Raw genomic sequence first — 17,732 nt, forward strand, 5'->3', positions numbered from 1 at the left:
TAGGATTTAGGTACAACGATAGAAAATGAAAGAACAAAATTATACAGAATGAAGAGCGATAGTGGCTGTGGCTAAGACTCATCCTGAGATGTCAGGCCAGATAATACGACAAGAACTTTTTATGAAGAATAACTTTTTTTTATCAAATTAAAAATAAAAAACGTTATTCTTTATACAAAAGTATTAGTGATCTAAAACTTAGAAAACAATCATCAGATATTAAATTATTTCAGTTATATATTATGCGGTTTGTCAAAAAATATAAATTGTGCATATTGTTAACTCTTACATTCAATCTATATTTTTTGACAAACCGCCTATGTATTTATAATATAAAGAAATAAAATTTCTTTATATTGTTTCATTCAGATGGCCTGCGGCTCTATTTGCTTTATTTACTTGATCTTCCACTTCAGTTTCGAGCTTTCCGTAGCTAGATAATGTGATGCCTACATAGATATTTGGACCCCATCACTTGTTCTATTATCTGACCTTCAAGCTCTAATCTACGACTTTACATCAGTAAATTTTGTGTTGTAAAAACCTATTTTTTAAAAACCTAATTAGTATATCAGAACATTGATTTTCTAATATACTATGTCATTTGTGCCTAATACTTTTTTAAGTGAATTGTTACTTAAGAAGTATTTTCTCCACTTTGTAATAAAAGACGTTTAATTTAATTTATTTATTTCTGGCCAATATGATGGATTATTCCTGGCCATATAAAAGCAATAATAATGCCGGTGAATATCCCAGACAGTAGAGCTGCTGCTGCAATCATTGCTGCTGTTTGAGCATAACGTTCTTCCTCGGTACTACTAGATTATTCCTGGCCATATAAAAGCAATAAGAATGCCGGTGAATATCCCAGACAGTAGAGCTGCTGCTGCAATCATTGCTGCTGTTTGAGCATAACGTTCTTCCACCGTACTAAAAAAAAACAAAAACTTAATAATACACCGTAAAAAAGATTATAAATAAAAAATTGGTTAGAACTATTGATATCGTCATAAATAATAATATGATATAATATGCTTTGTTAACTTCATTTCGGCTTTAAGTTGATAAAAGAAAAATTTTATTAAAAAAAAATACATAATATATTTAAAATGTGGATACGTTTAATCTAAAAATTACACAGGCCAACGGGAAAAAAGATTTATAAAGCTTACCGAAATACATTAAAATGATACAATATTAGAATAATACCTTATATCTACTTCTTATCTTGTAATAGTATAGGTCTGTACTCTATTTTCTTTCTTTTTTTTTCTTCAAAACTTCTCAAGTAGCTTTTTCTCCTATGCGAGGCACTCTGTTGTTCCCGATGAAATGACCAATATATTTTTGAATGCAATCCAGGCTGCTGTTTTCGTAGTAGTCATATTGGTTTCATAGGTATAGTTGAACATCATTTTACGAATATGTGTTCCATTCTTTCAACTTCGCTTCTAATAGTTGGGAAAACTATCCACTCATGTACTTAAAACATTCTGCATCTTTAGGCAGGGCCTTGACAAACTGTTTCATTAAGCCTAACTTGATGTGAGAGGTAAAACGAAGATCTTTTTTGGATCTTACAAAATTTTGTATAAAATTTTCTTCTCGCCAGGTGTTTTCTTGTGGGCCATTGTTTTGTGGACCAGTATTTATCTCTTGCTCCACGGTCTCATTCACAAATAAAACATGTAAACTTTGTTAATTTCTTTTGTTGGCCAAGTAGCATACAAAAAACTTTTAAATCTCCACAGATCATTCAATTGTGAGCTGAATAACTGATTTTCTGTAGAATTTTGTTAAGATTTTCATATGTCTCTTTCATATGGAATAAATGAGCAATAAAAAGTGAAGCCAGTACGGCTTTTAAACTTGTTTGTGAAGAGTCTATAAAAAGCCACGAATCATCCTTATGGTTTACTTAATAACAAACTTATTCATCAGACCACCAATATTATGACAGTATATCAAATCCCCTTGCTGCATTAAAATATAAGCAAACTGTTGATTCCTGTACCTGTACTTGTAAATAGATAAACCAGGCGACAAAAACTTCTTTTATTTTAATCTTGAGCTAATCAGTTCTGATTTTTCCTTTGTTGAACCCAAATCTCTTACCAAGTCTAATCTAGCTTGTGTAAACAACTGTGGTTGTAAATTTTCTAAAGGACACTAAAATTCGCCATCACTTCCTGGACCACTTCCATCAGATTCTGATTCAAAAGTATTTAAAATATAATCAATATGTATAGGAGGCTCAGGGACTGGCAGTTCAGATCGGGTTCAGTTCAGAACAATCAGTTTCTTTATTTTTTAGTTATATCCAGAAACATCGACAGTACAAAAATAACAAACATTTAAATTATTTTTTTGCTCTCTTCATACTATAGGCAATGCAAATCTTAAAAGCTTTTTTTCTTTCTTCGACCACTTCCTTAAATCCTCAACACAAACATAACATACATTGTGAGGAGCCCACCAATTTTCATACCAAAATATATAAAATACACCATATGTAACAAATTCATTTGTTATCCAACCCAACCTTTGTCTTGGTCATCAATTATGGCTGTGGCTAAGAGTCATCCTGAGATGTCAGGCCAGATAATACGACAAGAACTTTTTATGAAGAATAACTTTTTTTTATCAAATTAAAAATAAAAAACGTTATTCTTTATACAAAAGTATTAGTGATCTAAAACTTAGAATACAATCATCAGATATTAAATTATTTCAGGTATATATTATGCGGTTTGTCAAAAAATATAAATTGTGCATATTGTTAACTCTTACATTCAATCTATATTTTTTGACAAACCGCCTATGTATTTATAACTTTTTATAAAGAATACATGTTTTTTATAAAACTAATTATAAAAAAGTTTACAATATGGTGGAGATAGGACCATATGGAATTTATTTTTAATTTTATGAAAAAAGTTATTCTTTAGAAAAAGTTATGAATGATCTAAAACCTAGAAGACAATAATACGATATTAAATTTTTTTATATACTCGGTTTGTCAAAAAATTGTATGTATATAAACATCCATAGTTTTTGACAAACCGTATTTATGACTAAAAAAATGTAATATTTGATGATTGTATTTTGGGTTTTAAAACATACACAATTTTTATAAAGGATAACTTTTTCCTGTAATTAAAATAAAGTATCATTTACTGGAACCTGACAAATTAAACAATAAAAATTATTATTATTTGTCCTCCTTACCCAGGAGCATACATCATAGCCAATGAACTTAAATAACCGCTTGAAATAGCCATTGTTGCTCCAATGAGAAAGTAAATATAGTCGTTTTTAATAAGCACGGGTAAATTTCGAGTGACTCCTTCCACTTGATAGTTGCAGAATAAAAACAGAGGTATGTATATTAGTCTTACTGTAACAGGTATCCACAGTAACTTTGGACCAGGCTGAAACAAAAATATTTGTTGCATATAACTATATTATTACAAACAGAGGCATACATAGTATAAACGCATTTTCATGTAACGCCCCCTCCGCCTACATTAAGTAAGCATTACCAATTTATTTTAAATTTTGATATGTTTTCCAACCTAAACAAATTAATGGTATGACTTTAGGAATAGTTGGTAAAATTGTACGTTTATTATTATTAGTTTTACTGAAATTCATTCATTACTGCATGGTTATTAATGAAGCATGCATAAATATCGCAATTCACATCTTTATATCGTTGAAATAGCACTTGTATACTAAAGAGAGCCTCTCTCGTTAAAGGCAATAAGAGATACTAATTTTCCTTATTTTGGTCTAAATAAGTTATAGAAATTACTTGAAGAAATCGCATTTTTGCTATGAAAATTAAAGAAAAAAATCTATATTATATGATCCGCAAGACATTGTTTGTTGGCTGTCGTTGATTTCAAAATAAGTTGAAAAATTACTCACGGTCTTATGGAAAAATGTAGTCACAATTAACTGGCTCTAACGCAAAACATTTCTGTATGATCAGACTATGCTTAAAACGGAAATATTATAAATTGCAAGGCAACATAAATCGTACTATAAGAAATATGTCATTGACGAAATAACAAAAATAAAATTAGTAACAGTATTACATTTGCCGCCTTATCATTGTTAACTAAATTCAATAGAGTTTATTATGGGCTCAAGTAAAAGTTGAAGTGGTCAGATAAAATATAACTTTTTTATTGAAGAATGTCTAACTTATACTAAATTCCATAAAAAAACGTAACGAAATATGAATTGACCAATGCCGTAAACCACGTAAAAAACGAGGAAGAAAAATTGTGGACTATTGATAATAATATTGAAGAACATATTTCACATGAGAATCAAGAACATGATTCCAATCGGACCGGACAATAAATCTGACACAGAACAGATAGAGATCCATAATTTGTAAGCAAATTATTTATTAAAGTTTTTTATTTGGGCACGTTGCTTAAATGTTCGGTATCAATACGATGTATCCGCTTAAACATTAATTTTATTTAACATATAAATCTCCAACACTAGCTCACTTTTGATTCTAAAACACTGGCCCATGATTTTTATACCTGTTAGGTATATAATTTATATAGTTGGACGGCGTTATGCATCACTAGACCAAGCGCCATTTCCTCAAATTGTGGATTATGGCACTTTCTGGTGGGAAATAGCATAAACTATCTACAGAATAAATCCCATTAGTCTGTTAGTGACGGTTAACCAGATATATTTAAAAAGACCAAGTGTCTTTCTTCTTATTCTGGATTTTTAATTTTGCATAACTAGACCAAGCGACTAATTTTCTGTATTAGTTTTTCATCAGTAGACCAAGCGCCCCTTGCGAGCGTTTTAATGATTGTAAATCGAATATTTGGCAACATTCGTACATAAACGTTGTTGAAAATAACTTGTTAAGGCGTTTAGGTTAAGAAGTACTGTCAGGTATTGCTTAAATTTTTTTATAAAATTAAGAGAGCTATAATTTGTTCAAATATTTCGGAAGTCCCAATAAAGCGTAAAAGAACAAAAACCAGTAACAAAAGAAATACTACAAGGATATACACAATATCCGCTGTGACAGTGTGTAAACCTTTCTTTTCACATACCTTGAGAATATCAAGTTGCAAAGTCAATGCAGCATCGAAAGCTATGAACCGTCCAATGGGTGTTCGGGATGGTCGTGGTCAAAGTGGAAATCATAATAAAATTAACGATAATCGTCTACAAAAAGTAATTGAGCACATAACGAGATTCCCTAAGTACAATTCACATTACAGAAGAGCTAACACAGAAAGGGAATACCTAACAGAAGAAACATGTATGAACATGTATGAAGTAAAATGTATGAATTATATATTGAAGAGGTAGACAATGATTCTGTTAAATTTTCGTTTTACAAAAAAATATTTTTAACATGATTTATTCTTCAAAGAAAAAAGTTGAAAAAAGATACTTGTAGTAGATGTGACTGTTTTAAATTAGAAATTAAAAATTGCGCAGATAACGAAAAATTAAGCAAGTTAAAAGAAGAAAAATTGTGCACTTAGAAGAAGCAGAAAATGCATCATTTTGGAAGAAAGCTGGACATGAAGATGAGCAACGATCAACCAGAAGTGGAAAACTTTTGTTTTGATTTAGAAAAAACTCTTCTTCTTCCGAGAATTTCAACAAATATCTTTTAATGATAAGCGTTAATTATGTATTTACAACCTTTTTATCCATAGCGACAAGGACAACAAAGGTCATTGTTATGTTTGGATAGCAGATGAAGCTGGTTGGGGAACCCAGAAAGTAGGCAGTTGTCTTAAGAAATACATTGAAGAAAATGTTACTTCTGCAAAACATGTAACTTTGTGGTCAGACTCTTGTGGCGGCCAAAACCGCAACGTCAAAATAGTTTCGATTCTGAAAACGATTTTGGAAACTCATCCTACCATTGAAAAAATTACATTACGCATCTATTTTCTGGTCATAGGTTTTTACCCAATGATAGTGATTTTGGAGATATTGAAAATGCCCCAAAATTTCAACAACGTTTATATACCATCGATGATTACCTAAGCGTGATAAAGAAGTCTCGTAAAAAGAACCCACTAGTAGTTCACAGAATAGAAAAAGAAGAATTCGTTGGAACAAAGAAGTTGAAAACTATGATTAGAAACCGTAAATGAGACATAGAAAACAGTAAGGTAAGCTGGCTTAAAACAAGAGTAATTGAAATAAGAAAGGATAAACCACTGAGTATTTTTATGAAAACTGATTTTACCACTAGTGAAGTTGAAGTAGATCTTCACAAGAAACTTCAAAAAGGATGGCCCGTTGCAATGCAATCCCTAAATAACCACTTGATTCCTCTTTGGCCCATAGGCAAGCCACTTTCTGTGCCTAAGCTTAACGACTTATGATCTTTAATGCACCTAATACCAAATGATGCAAAACCTCTGTATCGCTCCCTTTTCAGTAACAATACAGAAAAAGCTGATATTGACGGATTTGATAGAGACTTAGACTTTGACATAGTAATGAGATGAGTAATGTTTATTTACTATTTTCATAATATTCAGAAAATTGTACCTACTGTAAACACTGAGTTCAAGTTTTTTTTTATATTGTTGGTTAATTTCTTAAGTAATATATAAAATATTCAAAACAACGACTTTTATTGTCATACCCAAAAAGAACAAATAGCTTATGGCCTACTAATCATTTACTAAAAGTGATATTTTAGTTACGCATTACTAGACCAAACGACCTCCATGTCGCTTGATCTGTTGATGTATAACACAATTACACAATGTGGGAGATAATCGTAAGTCGACCAAAGGCCTTTTAATTTTTTTTCGTTTTTCTTTAACATTATCAAGTTACTATTTCACTACTAATTACGACTATTGTAACATATACTGAATTTTAACAGAGTGAAAACTTGAAGTCAAATATCTCAAAAATCAATTTTTGGCGCTTGATCTAGTGATGCATAACGCCGTCCAGTTATAGTTAGGGTTTGTATTGTTATTTGTATGTGAACAGGCTGTACTCTTTAAAAGTAATATCTACATCTACATTTCAACAGGAGGGGATATTATTTTGAGTGATTTCAGTTTGACCAATTTTTCTGTTGTTTGCAGACTAGAAAAGATTTACATTTGTAATGAGCTACTACTTGCAAATAAATAAAGTATAAATAATTTCTATACTTTTCTATACTTTCATAAACATATTTTGACTTCAAGGTATTTTTATCACTTTGTTTTAGATCAGAAGACAGCAGTATTTTCTATTCTTTTATTAAAATAAATTTTTAATATTAAGTATTGCACAAATTCACCCTTTCATTACTGTAGGAACATATGTCCCAGCGGAGTTCAAAAAATTTGCTGATAATTAAAAACAAAAAGAGAAATCAAACGATTTCTACCTAGCGAAACCGAATTCAAATTTTTACCACTGTTTCCTAAAACTTGCGAAACAAACAGCTGGATAAATTACTCGGCAAGGGAATCTAAAATTGCATTCCACATGCCGTTCATCCTGGTCAAAATTCGTAGTGAATTCAGTTTCTGGTACTCCAAACGAAGTAAGTAATAAAACATAATGACGGTATTAGATTTTTGTTTTGATACAGGGCAGCGACAACCGCTTATACGTATTTTGATCTCTTTAGGTCTCGTCAGAACGGTATAGCCACTGTTCTGAACCAAAACAAAAATCTCTCCCATCCTAGACAATAGTTATCAGAATAACTATATACGGACGTAACTACGCCATCTAAAAACAAAAAGAAAAATCAAACGATTTCTACCTAGCGAAACCGAATTCAAATTTTTACCACAGTGTTCCCTTAAACTTGCGAAACAAACAGCTGGATAAATTACTCGGCAAGGGAATCTAAGAATCTAGATTTTTGTTTTGATACAGGGCAGCGACAACCGCTTATACGTATTTCGACCTCTTTAGGTCTCGTCAGAACGGTAGTAATTTATCCAGCTGTTTGTTTCGCAAGTTTTAGGAAACACAGTGGTAAAAATTTGAATTCGGTTTCGCTAGGTAGAAATCGTTTGATTTCTCTTTTTGTTTTTAGATGGCGTAGTTACGTCCGTATATAGTTATTTTGATAACTATTGTCTAGGACGGGAGAGATTTTTGTTTTGGTTCAGAACAGTGGCTATACCGTTCTGACGAGACCTAAAGAGGTCGAAATACGTATAAGCGGTTGTCGCTGCCCTGTATCAAAACAAAAATCTAATACCGTCATTATGTTGCTGATAATTGTTTGTCCGCAAAGCTCATGTTATTTGGACGCATCCGTATTTTTAGACGTTCCTTACTCATTACCTAGTAGTATGCAACCTACATATCACGTATGTAACTTATAAATTGATGTTAATTAAACACAATCCACAACTCGTAAATAATATAATTTTAGTAAATAACAAGTGGCTGCTCTGTTTTTTTAACAGATTATAAATAATTTAGTTGATGATTCACACAGGTTAGTGATATGTATTGTTTATTTTTGATATTGTTTTCATCGATTTTACTATAATTTCTAAACGGGACTGTAGCGTCCCAGTAGTAGTTTATAACGGATCGACTTTATCCCATTCGTATTGTTGGGTTGTTGATTTACTATGGCACGTAGACTTTTCTAACACAAAAAGAGCTTTAAGAAGAAATTCAAAACCTCTCAAATATATCTGAAAATAAATCCGAGTCCGCAGCCTCAGAGTCTGATTATGTACTTGGTGACGATTCTGCCTGAGATTCTGCTAAAGTAAATGAGAATACTCCTGGCCATGTGAATGTACACATCACTGCTTCCGACGAAGAAAGTCCTGTTAACGCAGAAATATCTGAAGATGAGTTTAAATGAAATAAATTGCCTGCACGATGGAATATACAAAATACAAACCTTTGCCCGAAAAAAGAAATTCCTACCGAGATTAATGGGATAACAGTACTAAATATTGATAAAAGTTCTCGTTCTGTTGATATTTTTCTAAAATTATTTGCGCGTAGTTTATTTTTATGCATCTTGCTTCCTGCACAAACAAAAGAACAGCAGCACTTTTAAAAAAGAGAAATATATAATTGAGCACGCAAAAAACATTAATATACGAAATGATGACAATGATTGGTTGTACTATGGTTATGTGTTACAATAAAGTACCATCTATCTCACAATCATCATCATCATTCAATCTTCGCTTATCCACTGCTGGACATAGATCTCCCTCATAATTTTCCATCTATTTCGATCTTGTGCCTCTTGCATCCAATTCCTATGACAACGTTTTAGATCGTCAGTCCAACGTGTTGGTGGACGACCTCTACTTCGGTAGGCATCATCTCTTGGTCTCCATTCCAATATCCGCTTTGTCCATCTATTGTCTGTCATTCGAGCCACGTGACCTGCCCAGTTCCATTTTAGTGTTGCTACTCTCTCTACTGCATCAGCCACTCCTGTTCTTTGTCGTAGCTGGCGATTTGGGATCTTGATCATCTCACAATACTGGTTACAAAACGAATTACTTTCGAATTCCCTCATGAAAAAGCTATTTCAAGAGAAAATCCTGAAAGAAATGGTAATACATCAAAAACATACTATATAAATGAAGTGGTTTCTTGTTTGAAACAAACTTTTGTAAAGGCGAGGACGGAGAGTTCCCATTAGTCCATCGATGAATCAATGACTAAGTTCAAAGGAAAAGATCTGCCCTAAAGCAGTATCTTTCTATGAAGTTAGTAAAAAGAGGTATAAAAATGCGGCAACGAAGAAATTCTTTCACAGGATATAATATATGATTCCAATATTTACTTGGGAAAAGAATCCACACCAACTACTGGAACTGTAGGAGAACGAGTTGTTCAAACTCTAGCCAACACCATACGGTGACCAGATGTGTTTCTATGCTTTGATAGATTTTTCGCTTTGTTTAAATTACTAAACATTCTAAATTTTCCATGTTAAGAAATATATATGGCTAATCAGATAAATGTAGCCAAATTTGAAAATAACAAAATGTTAAGGAGTGATATGGAGTTTTTAGTTTCATCCGAAGGAATTTTAGGGACTAAATATACAGATGCGAAAGAAGTGATGCTGATGTCCAATTGTCACAGTACAAAACTGTTGAAATTATCAACAGAAAGATGGAAACTGGAGAAAAACTGAGTTCTCTTTTCCAGAAGCAATTATTTTTTACAAAAATTTTATGGGAGATCTCGCCGATCGTTAGCACATACGATATAGACTGAAAATCTGCGAAATGGTGGAGAAAAGTTTTGTATACATTAGCTATGTACGCTACTGTAAATTCTTGGACTATTTACAAGGATTTGCATAAAAAAAGTGTACAACAAGATAATACAAAATTTTCACTTTTGAATTTTTTGGTGCCACCAGCAGAACAGCTAATTAAATAAGGAAGATCGAAAATGAATGTGAAAAGACAAATAAGTGGCAGTTCTGAAAAACTATCTAAACGACAAAAACAGATGATCAACGTTAAATACCATTTGCCACAACAAATACCTACTAGGAGAAGATGCTTTAGATGTTTAGATTCTAGAGAAAATTCACAAAATAAATCAGAAACTTAAACTACGACTGTTTGTACAGCGTGCAATGTGCCTCTATGCAACTATAGAGGCACATTGTACTCTATAAAAATTGTTTTTTACCACATCATTCATAAGAAATATTGTCCTTTGTTTATTTTACTTTTTTTTTATTTTGAATACAAGTTTGTTTCTTTACTGATGGGATTTATTTATACCACCATTTAACATTAATGAGACATATGTGTCCCATGTCCTTTCTAAGGATACAAGGACACGCAACAACGTAAAAAAAATCAATCGTTTTGTTAGGTCTCAAGTATCAACGAATATCATTAAAGTTATTTTAAACAGTTTAATTTAGCTACAGTAAAATCAGTAATGAAAGTGTTAACAGAATATCAACCATTTTGTATAATATCTACTATTAACCTATAATAACACTTTTAAAAATAATTTTTAATACATCTTTCATGTAATGACTGTAATCTATTATAACTACGTTAAAAAACTTACCCATATAACATATGTAGGCAACCAAGAACCAATCATTGCAAATACATTAAATGTCAAGAAGCACATAACATCTACGTAAACATAGTCAGAAACAAAGAAGTTTTTGTTACTTTTCTGAATACCTAAAAGTTAAAAAAACTTAACTATAATACTGCTTAATATCTTATTTTTCTTGGTATTTTATTATGCATTCTTCGTACATAACCAAACCATACATGTTGTTTTATTTCATCATCTATTACTGTTTGCATTACTCACATACTTTCTTTTCTTTTAATCGTTGCATCTTTTTCCATTTTTGACATTTCTACTGTCCCTTTTCGGTAGTCCATTTCAGTAGCTTCTCGCATTTTTTTGTTTGTATTCTATTGGCTATATATCTGAGCTGTGAGTAAGGATACTTCTTACTATGTTCCTGTTAAGTATTGTCTTATGTAGATGAATCTTTCTATCCCATATTACCCCATTTAGTAATGGGATAATATGGATAAGACTTTTATTTTTCTAATTTCTCATTGTACAATTTGCATTCACGTATCTACACCTAAGAAAGAGCTATTCGAAGCCCTAGCAATAAAATTAGTAGAGGTATTGGATTATCTATCTGGCTATGGCCATGCATGCACAAAGTAGAACGCTTCTATTGTATATACAAATTTTCATAATACTGGACGATCCGGCTCGCAGATATTTTCAAGGTCATAGCTGTTTAGAAAATCAACAATCTCAAGTGTTGTTTTATAGTTACACGACTGAGGTGTCGTTCTATTGTTAAGCAATTTGCACCCAGTAATCTAGGTGGTGACTCTATAACTACAAATAATTCTTGCTACATTTGACATATAGTCAGACATATAGTCAAATGTACAAGTTACAAGCTTAACCTAGCCTGAAATTTTATTGTTCTTTCCTTAACTCCTCTTTAGGAGGTGTTGTTAATAGTAGTGTAAATTCAAAATCACGACTAAATCCACCTGTTGCGTTAGCCGCCATCTTGAATTTTAAAATGAAAAAGGCGAACCATTTTTTTTCAATATCTCTGCCATTTTCAATTTTTAGACAAAAATGGTGAGGACTGAAATTGAATTCCCACACTTTCTTTTTTACAAATTTTTTCGTGCGGTCGATATTCTCCGCTTTAAAGCGAAAAATAGTGAAAGGGGGGAAGCATCCAATTATCTGGTTTATTGTTTACTTTAAGACAGGAATATATCTAAACACAAATGAAAAGAGAGGTCGATATTTGACCATCAAGCGAGAAAGACGTGTTTTAGACACTCATTTATTGTGGTAGTTAAATAGTAAATAATGAAGTAAATTTAAAAGTAATTAAGTAAAAAACTAAGTGAAAGTGATTGGTATACTGAATATTGGAATCCTGAGTAGATAAAATTTAACTTTTTCATCTATTTGGATTAAGATAGTTAAGTAAATTAGTTACTGCAATTAGTTATAAGTATTATCCAATTTCCATGAGCTGGTATCACAGCGAAAGCTGTAAAACAGCACCGGTTTTAGTCGGATTTTAAATCCATTTAAAAGATGTCATCTTCCAGTCAGCTACCACAAAATGCATGATACTCAAAACCAGTTAGTCAGTCACGTAGTATATTAATCCCAAACAGAGATCAAGCTATTCTATTTAACTCTCTAGAGAATTGTATAATTCGGTAGAATATGCATATATCTATTATCTAAAAACCTAGTAGATAAATTCACAGAAGAAACAAAGAAGATAATAGTAAATGGAAATATACTAGAAGCGAGAAGATTAATAACTCCATCAGTCCGCTTAATTCTGTCAAATGCATGTCGAAGCATACCTTCTTACTTAATAATTGACGAATCAATAAAACTAGGTTTAAATCCTCTCTCAGACATATCATACCTACGGATAGGAGCAACTAATCCTGCCTTCAGTCATATTCTAAGCTTTTAAAGACAAATTTTCGTTTCACCTTTTCTAGACAACTTTGTACTACCCGAATCTTTTATTATCGAGTTGGAACAAACATCATACCGCATATTTATAGCCCAAAACGAAACATGTTTCAAATGCAAATTAACTGGCAGCTAATTGTCCAAATATTTTAACTTCTAACCATCCTCACAATGATAGTGCAATGCAAACAGAAATGAGACAAAATTCATCAGTAAATCGTACTCAACAAGATAATGTACAAAATACTCCTATAATCTCAAATACCACTTCCTCCACACTTACTACGTCTTCTCAAACAGCAGTACAAAAATTTGCAATCTCAAATTTATGAATAAACTAAACCCAACAATGCTCACTACAAAATACATCTATACATTAGACCACTTCTTCAGTTAACACTACAATCGCAACACCTACATCGTCTGAGTCATCCTCTTATACCCAAAAATATAAATCATCCTCACCCGAAACACGTCAACACTTACCTCCAAATAAAAATACACATATGAATTCTCACAAACCCCAGATAACTTCGAACAAAGCAACCGGAAAAAGAACCCTAGAAGATACAATCACGCCACCCGCCGAAGAAAACTTTGAAAGACTTAAGCTTCAATTAAAGAAAAAAACCAAAACTGATGACAAAAACTTAAGAGATGAGATACCAAATTTTTAAACATTACTAGAACCATTTAGAGAATATGTAGAAAGGGAAAAGCAATTGTTAAGCTTCGGTCAACTAGTGGATCTATTCGAAAATATACAGGGATCAAAAGACATAATCAGCGTAACAAAATTGTACTCAGAAGACTCCCATGCAATTATAAAGTTTCTAACGGAATTACATCCATACTACATCGACAAAAGAATGAAAACCAAAAGCACCGAATCAATACGAAAACTTGGCAAACACATAGGTTTACTCTCTGCAGTGAAAACTTCATGGTCGGAAGAAGATTCCGACTCGTCGGTATATAATTCCTCTAAAGAATAATAAGATCACTGTTGACTTTATGTTTGTTCCATCATATTCAAGTATACAAGGAAATGAAGTAGCAGATGAACTAGCCCGCTTAGCATCCTTTAGACAGAACCCTATTCTTATTAAAGAGGTTTCTTTTGGTGACTTCAAGTTAGAAATAAAATATAAAGTAATAAGTGCGTGGTGGAATAAGTGGAGTACATCGCAAGATAAATTCAAGAAAATCGAAAAATTAGTAAAACCGTGGCTCCAATCTACAGCGAATAGACACGACCAAGTGAGAATAGAGCGTTTGCGGCTGGACAGTGATTTGACACATAAACGCATCTTTGCGCGGACTGTGCCGCCAATGTGTGAGAATTGTCAAGTAACACTCTCCGTGGAGCATATACCAACTCGGTTCAAAATATATGAAGCAGCAAGAGGGAAGCACACTATCCCAAATAATATAAAGCAAGCCTTAGGAAAAAACATAAACATTAAAAAACACAATAAGTTATGTTAAAGACTCAGGACTGTATCAATTTTTGTAATTTTCTCTTACTTTACCTGTATTAAATTTTTTAGTCGCTAATTACCCTTGTGGTTGCAGCGAAATAAATAAAAAAAGAACAGAATTATGTTTGATACAATTTGGGCCTCTTTCACTTTTTTTTGCTAAAATTAATATCTGAAGTACTTGTGCGGTAAAAGCGCGAACGTAAGACCTTACGAAAATTGATGATGTAGGAATTAATTTTGTTCAATATCTCGGCCATTTTAATCGTTTCGACAAAATGGTATGGACTTAAATTGTTGTAATTGGGATTTCGTACAATTTCTTTTCTGAAAATTTTTTCGTGCCGTCGATATTTTCGAGTTATGGGGGAAAATAGTGAAAGGCCGAGGTAAGCACAATTATTAAATTATCTCGTTGATTCTTACCCTAACGACATAAATGCATATAAACAAAAATGAAGAGAAAGATCTTTTTTTTAATTTTGATCTTTAATTTTTTTGCTAAAATTATTATTGGAGGTCGTATGTATGCGTTAAATACGGGAGCCTAAGACCTTGCAGGGATTGGTTTGATTCAATATTTTAGCCATTTTTAACTTGTGGACAAAATCGTAACGACTTAAACTATTACAATTACGATTTCCTATAAATTCTTCTTAGAATATTATTTCTTGCGGTCGATATTTTCCGAGTTAAGGGGGAAAATAGTGACTTAGTATGATTATTAAATTACCTCGTATTTATATTTTATACAATTTTGATTGCTTATGAAGATAGCGGCTGACACAACAGTGGAATTTAGTCGCGGTTTTAAATTTTCACTACTACTGATCCTACTCCCCCTTCCCCAAAGGTTAGAATAATAAAATTTGGGAGAGTAAGCTAGACTACTATACAGTATATTTGATCCACGTTTCATTATTTTCTCTTTTAAGTTGGTCAAACGCCATGTATATATATATTACTATGTATCTATTAGTTCATGTCCTACAGCTTCTGATGCTTTTTCTATTACATGTCCTTTAACATTTTGCAGGAGGTCTGGATCAGGAAATTGCACTAGAGTAGTAAAAGAAAAAATTTCCTTTCAAATGTGTCTCAATTCACTAGCAGTCATGATCGAATTACAGGGCACTTCTTTTGAGTTTTAATTGCTTTTTTATTGGGAATAAGCCACAATTGAAGTTTAAAATAAGTTTATTGAAGTTTCAATTTCCACTTCGGAAATCATATTGGACTGTCATATTTTAACGATCTTTTTTTTGGTTGCAGACGTGGACGGCAAATGTGTGAAACATAAAAACTGTTTCATTAAGTTTGATCGAATAATTCTTAAATTAATTAATAATTTTATAAAAAATTGTAAGACGTCATATTTCTTTATTTCTTATTTTATATTTTAAATTCGTAAAAAAGTTTTTATGTTATGTGTATATTGAATATGACCTGTGTTTTTTATTTAAATCTAGATCCTTACCTGCTTGAAGAGCTGGAAAAACCGCAAGCGTTACAAAAAATACTAAAAATACGTTTGCCAACTGGGGAAATGCTTGCTTAGTAATTTTCCAATAAGGAGGTCTTTCTGTTTCGCCACTGGAACTTTTACCTTGCTGTTCTACTTGCTTTTCATGTTCATCGTAAAATCGGTAGTATTTCTAAAACAAAAAAAAATCTGACTTATCTAATATAGATATTGGCGAATAAGAGATTAACAAAGCTTTGTTTCCATAAAGTTGCTACTCAATTTTTGCTGTATTCTAAACACAAACACAATTGTTTGTATCCTTAAAATAACTATTTAAGTTACCGTTGGAATTGGTAACTAAAGCTAATTCCAGTTGGTAAATTGGTAAGCTAAATCCAGTTGGATCAAATGGTGCTCCAATTTAAACAAAAATACCTCTTCTAAGCAAATATGGTCACAGGCCAACAAAATGAATCGAAAACCGCAGAATAGTATAAAACCTTTCAGCAATGAAGTTTTAGATGACTTCTTTAATAAAGTTTCTCCTCCCTGGGTTCAATATTTCTCTAACCAATCCGAACAAAGCCACCAATCCAATCACTTTTTGTTGAAACCTTTCACTAAATCTGAATTAGATTTCGCTCTCAAAAATTGCAATAATGCCTCCCCAGGGATTGATCAAATCAAATACCCTATGTTAATCAACCTACCAAGAGCCGCTAAAGATCTACTGTTACAGGTATTTAATGACATCATTCAAAATAACATCGTTATTTATTCATTTAAAAACGCCATTGTGGTTCCTATCCTAAAGTCTGGTAAAGATCCAAATATTGCAAATTCATACAGACCAATATCGTTACTTTCCTGTGTTTTTAAAACTCTAGAGAGACTCATAAAATTTAAACTGGATTGGTGGTTACAAAAAAATAATTTGCTACCAGAAAATCAGTTTGATTATAAAAGAAGCTTTGGAACACTAGATGCTCTAACAACCATTCTGGTAGATGTACAAAATACCTTAACCAGAAACAACTATTTAACAGGACTATTCTTGGATATTGAGGGAGTATACGAATCAGTTTGCTTGTCCACTTTAAGAAATAAAATGGTTAATTTATTTCATATGCCAATCGCATTCGTGGATACAATAATTGGATTTTACACAAAGAGGATCATCTATGTAAGAGATCATAATAACAAGCTAATTGGACCGCGATATAATTATCAAGGTATACCACAAGGCTCAGTTTTATCTCCAATCTTATTCAATATATACAGCTCTGACATACATAACATCCAAATAAATAACAGTTCATTCAAAATCGTACGGTATGCCGACGATTTCTGCATCTATACAGAAAACAAAAAATATGAAACCTGTATAAAAAGCCTTAGCAAAGTATGTGAATCCGTTTTTTCATAGTTCTTAGAGAATGGTCTCAGTTTATCTATAGAAAAGTCAGTAGTATCTATCTTCACAAGACATAACATTCCTACAAATGAAAATATCATTCTGAACGATCAATGATTTAAGCTTCAAAATCATGTCAAATATCTAGGCCTTATTTTGGATAAGAAGTTAACTTGAAGACAACACATAGAGTACATGCTTGATAGTTGTAACAAAGGCAGCAATTTCCTCAGAATGACAACTAAAACGTGGTGGGGTTGCGATGTAGAAACATCCTTGTTGTTTTATCGCGCATATAAACGATCTATTCTAGATTACGGTGCTACACTTTATGGTTCCGCCTCTAAGAACCTTTTAA

The 17,732-nt window shown here is 32.2% G+C and overlaps 1 protein-coding gene across 1 annotated transcript in view; it reads right to left on the reverse strand.

The window, feature by feature from the left end:
• Positions 1 to 678: 678 nt before the first annotated feature.
• Positions 679 to 17,732, reverse strand: part of LOC140433434 (equilibrative nucleoside transporter 1-like) — a 33,525-nt gene continuing 16,471 nt past the window's right edge. Inside the window, exons 5-8 of the mRNA XM_072521439.1 lie at positions 15,973 to 16,150; positions 11,074 to 11,195; positions 3,232 to 3,434; positions 679 to 933 (exon numbers count right to left, since the gene is read on the reverse strand). Coding sequence (XP_072377540.1) covers positions 822 to 933; positions 3,232 to 3,434; positions 11,074 to 11,195; positions 15,973 to 16,150 — 615 coding nt within the window. The 3' untranslated portion in view covers positions 679 to 821. The remainder of the gene's footprint in view (positions 934 to 3,231; positions 3,435 to 11,073; positions 11,196 to 15,972; positions 16,151 to 17,732) is intronic.

The sequence above is a fragment of the Diabrotica undecimpunctata genome, chromosome 2 (assembly GCF_040954645.1).
Source record: "Diabrotica undecimpunctata isolate CICGRU chromosome 2, icDiaUnde3, whole genome shotgun sequence".
Taxonomy (NCBI): Eukaryota; Metazoa; Arthropoda; class Insecta; order Coleoptera; family Chrysomelidae; genus Diabrotica; species Diabrotica undecimpunctata.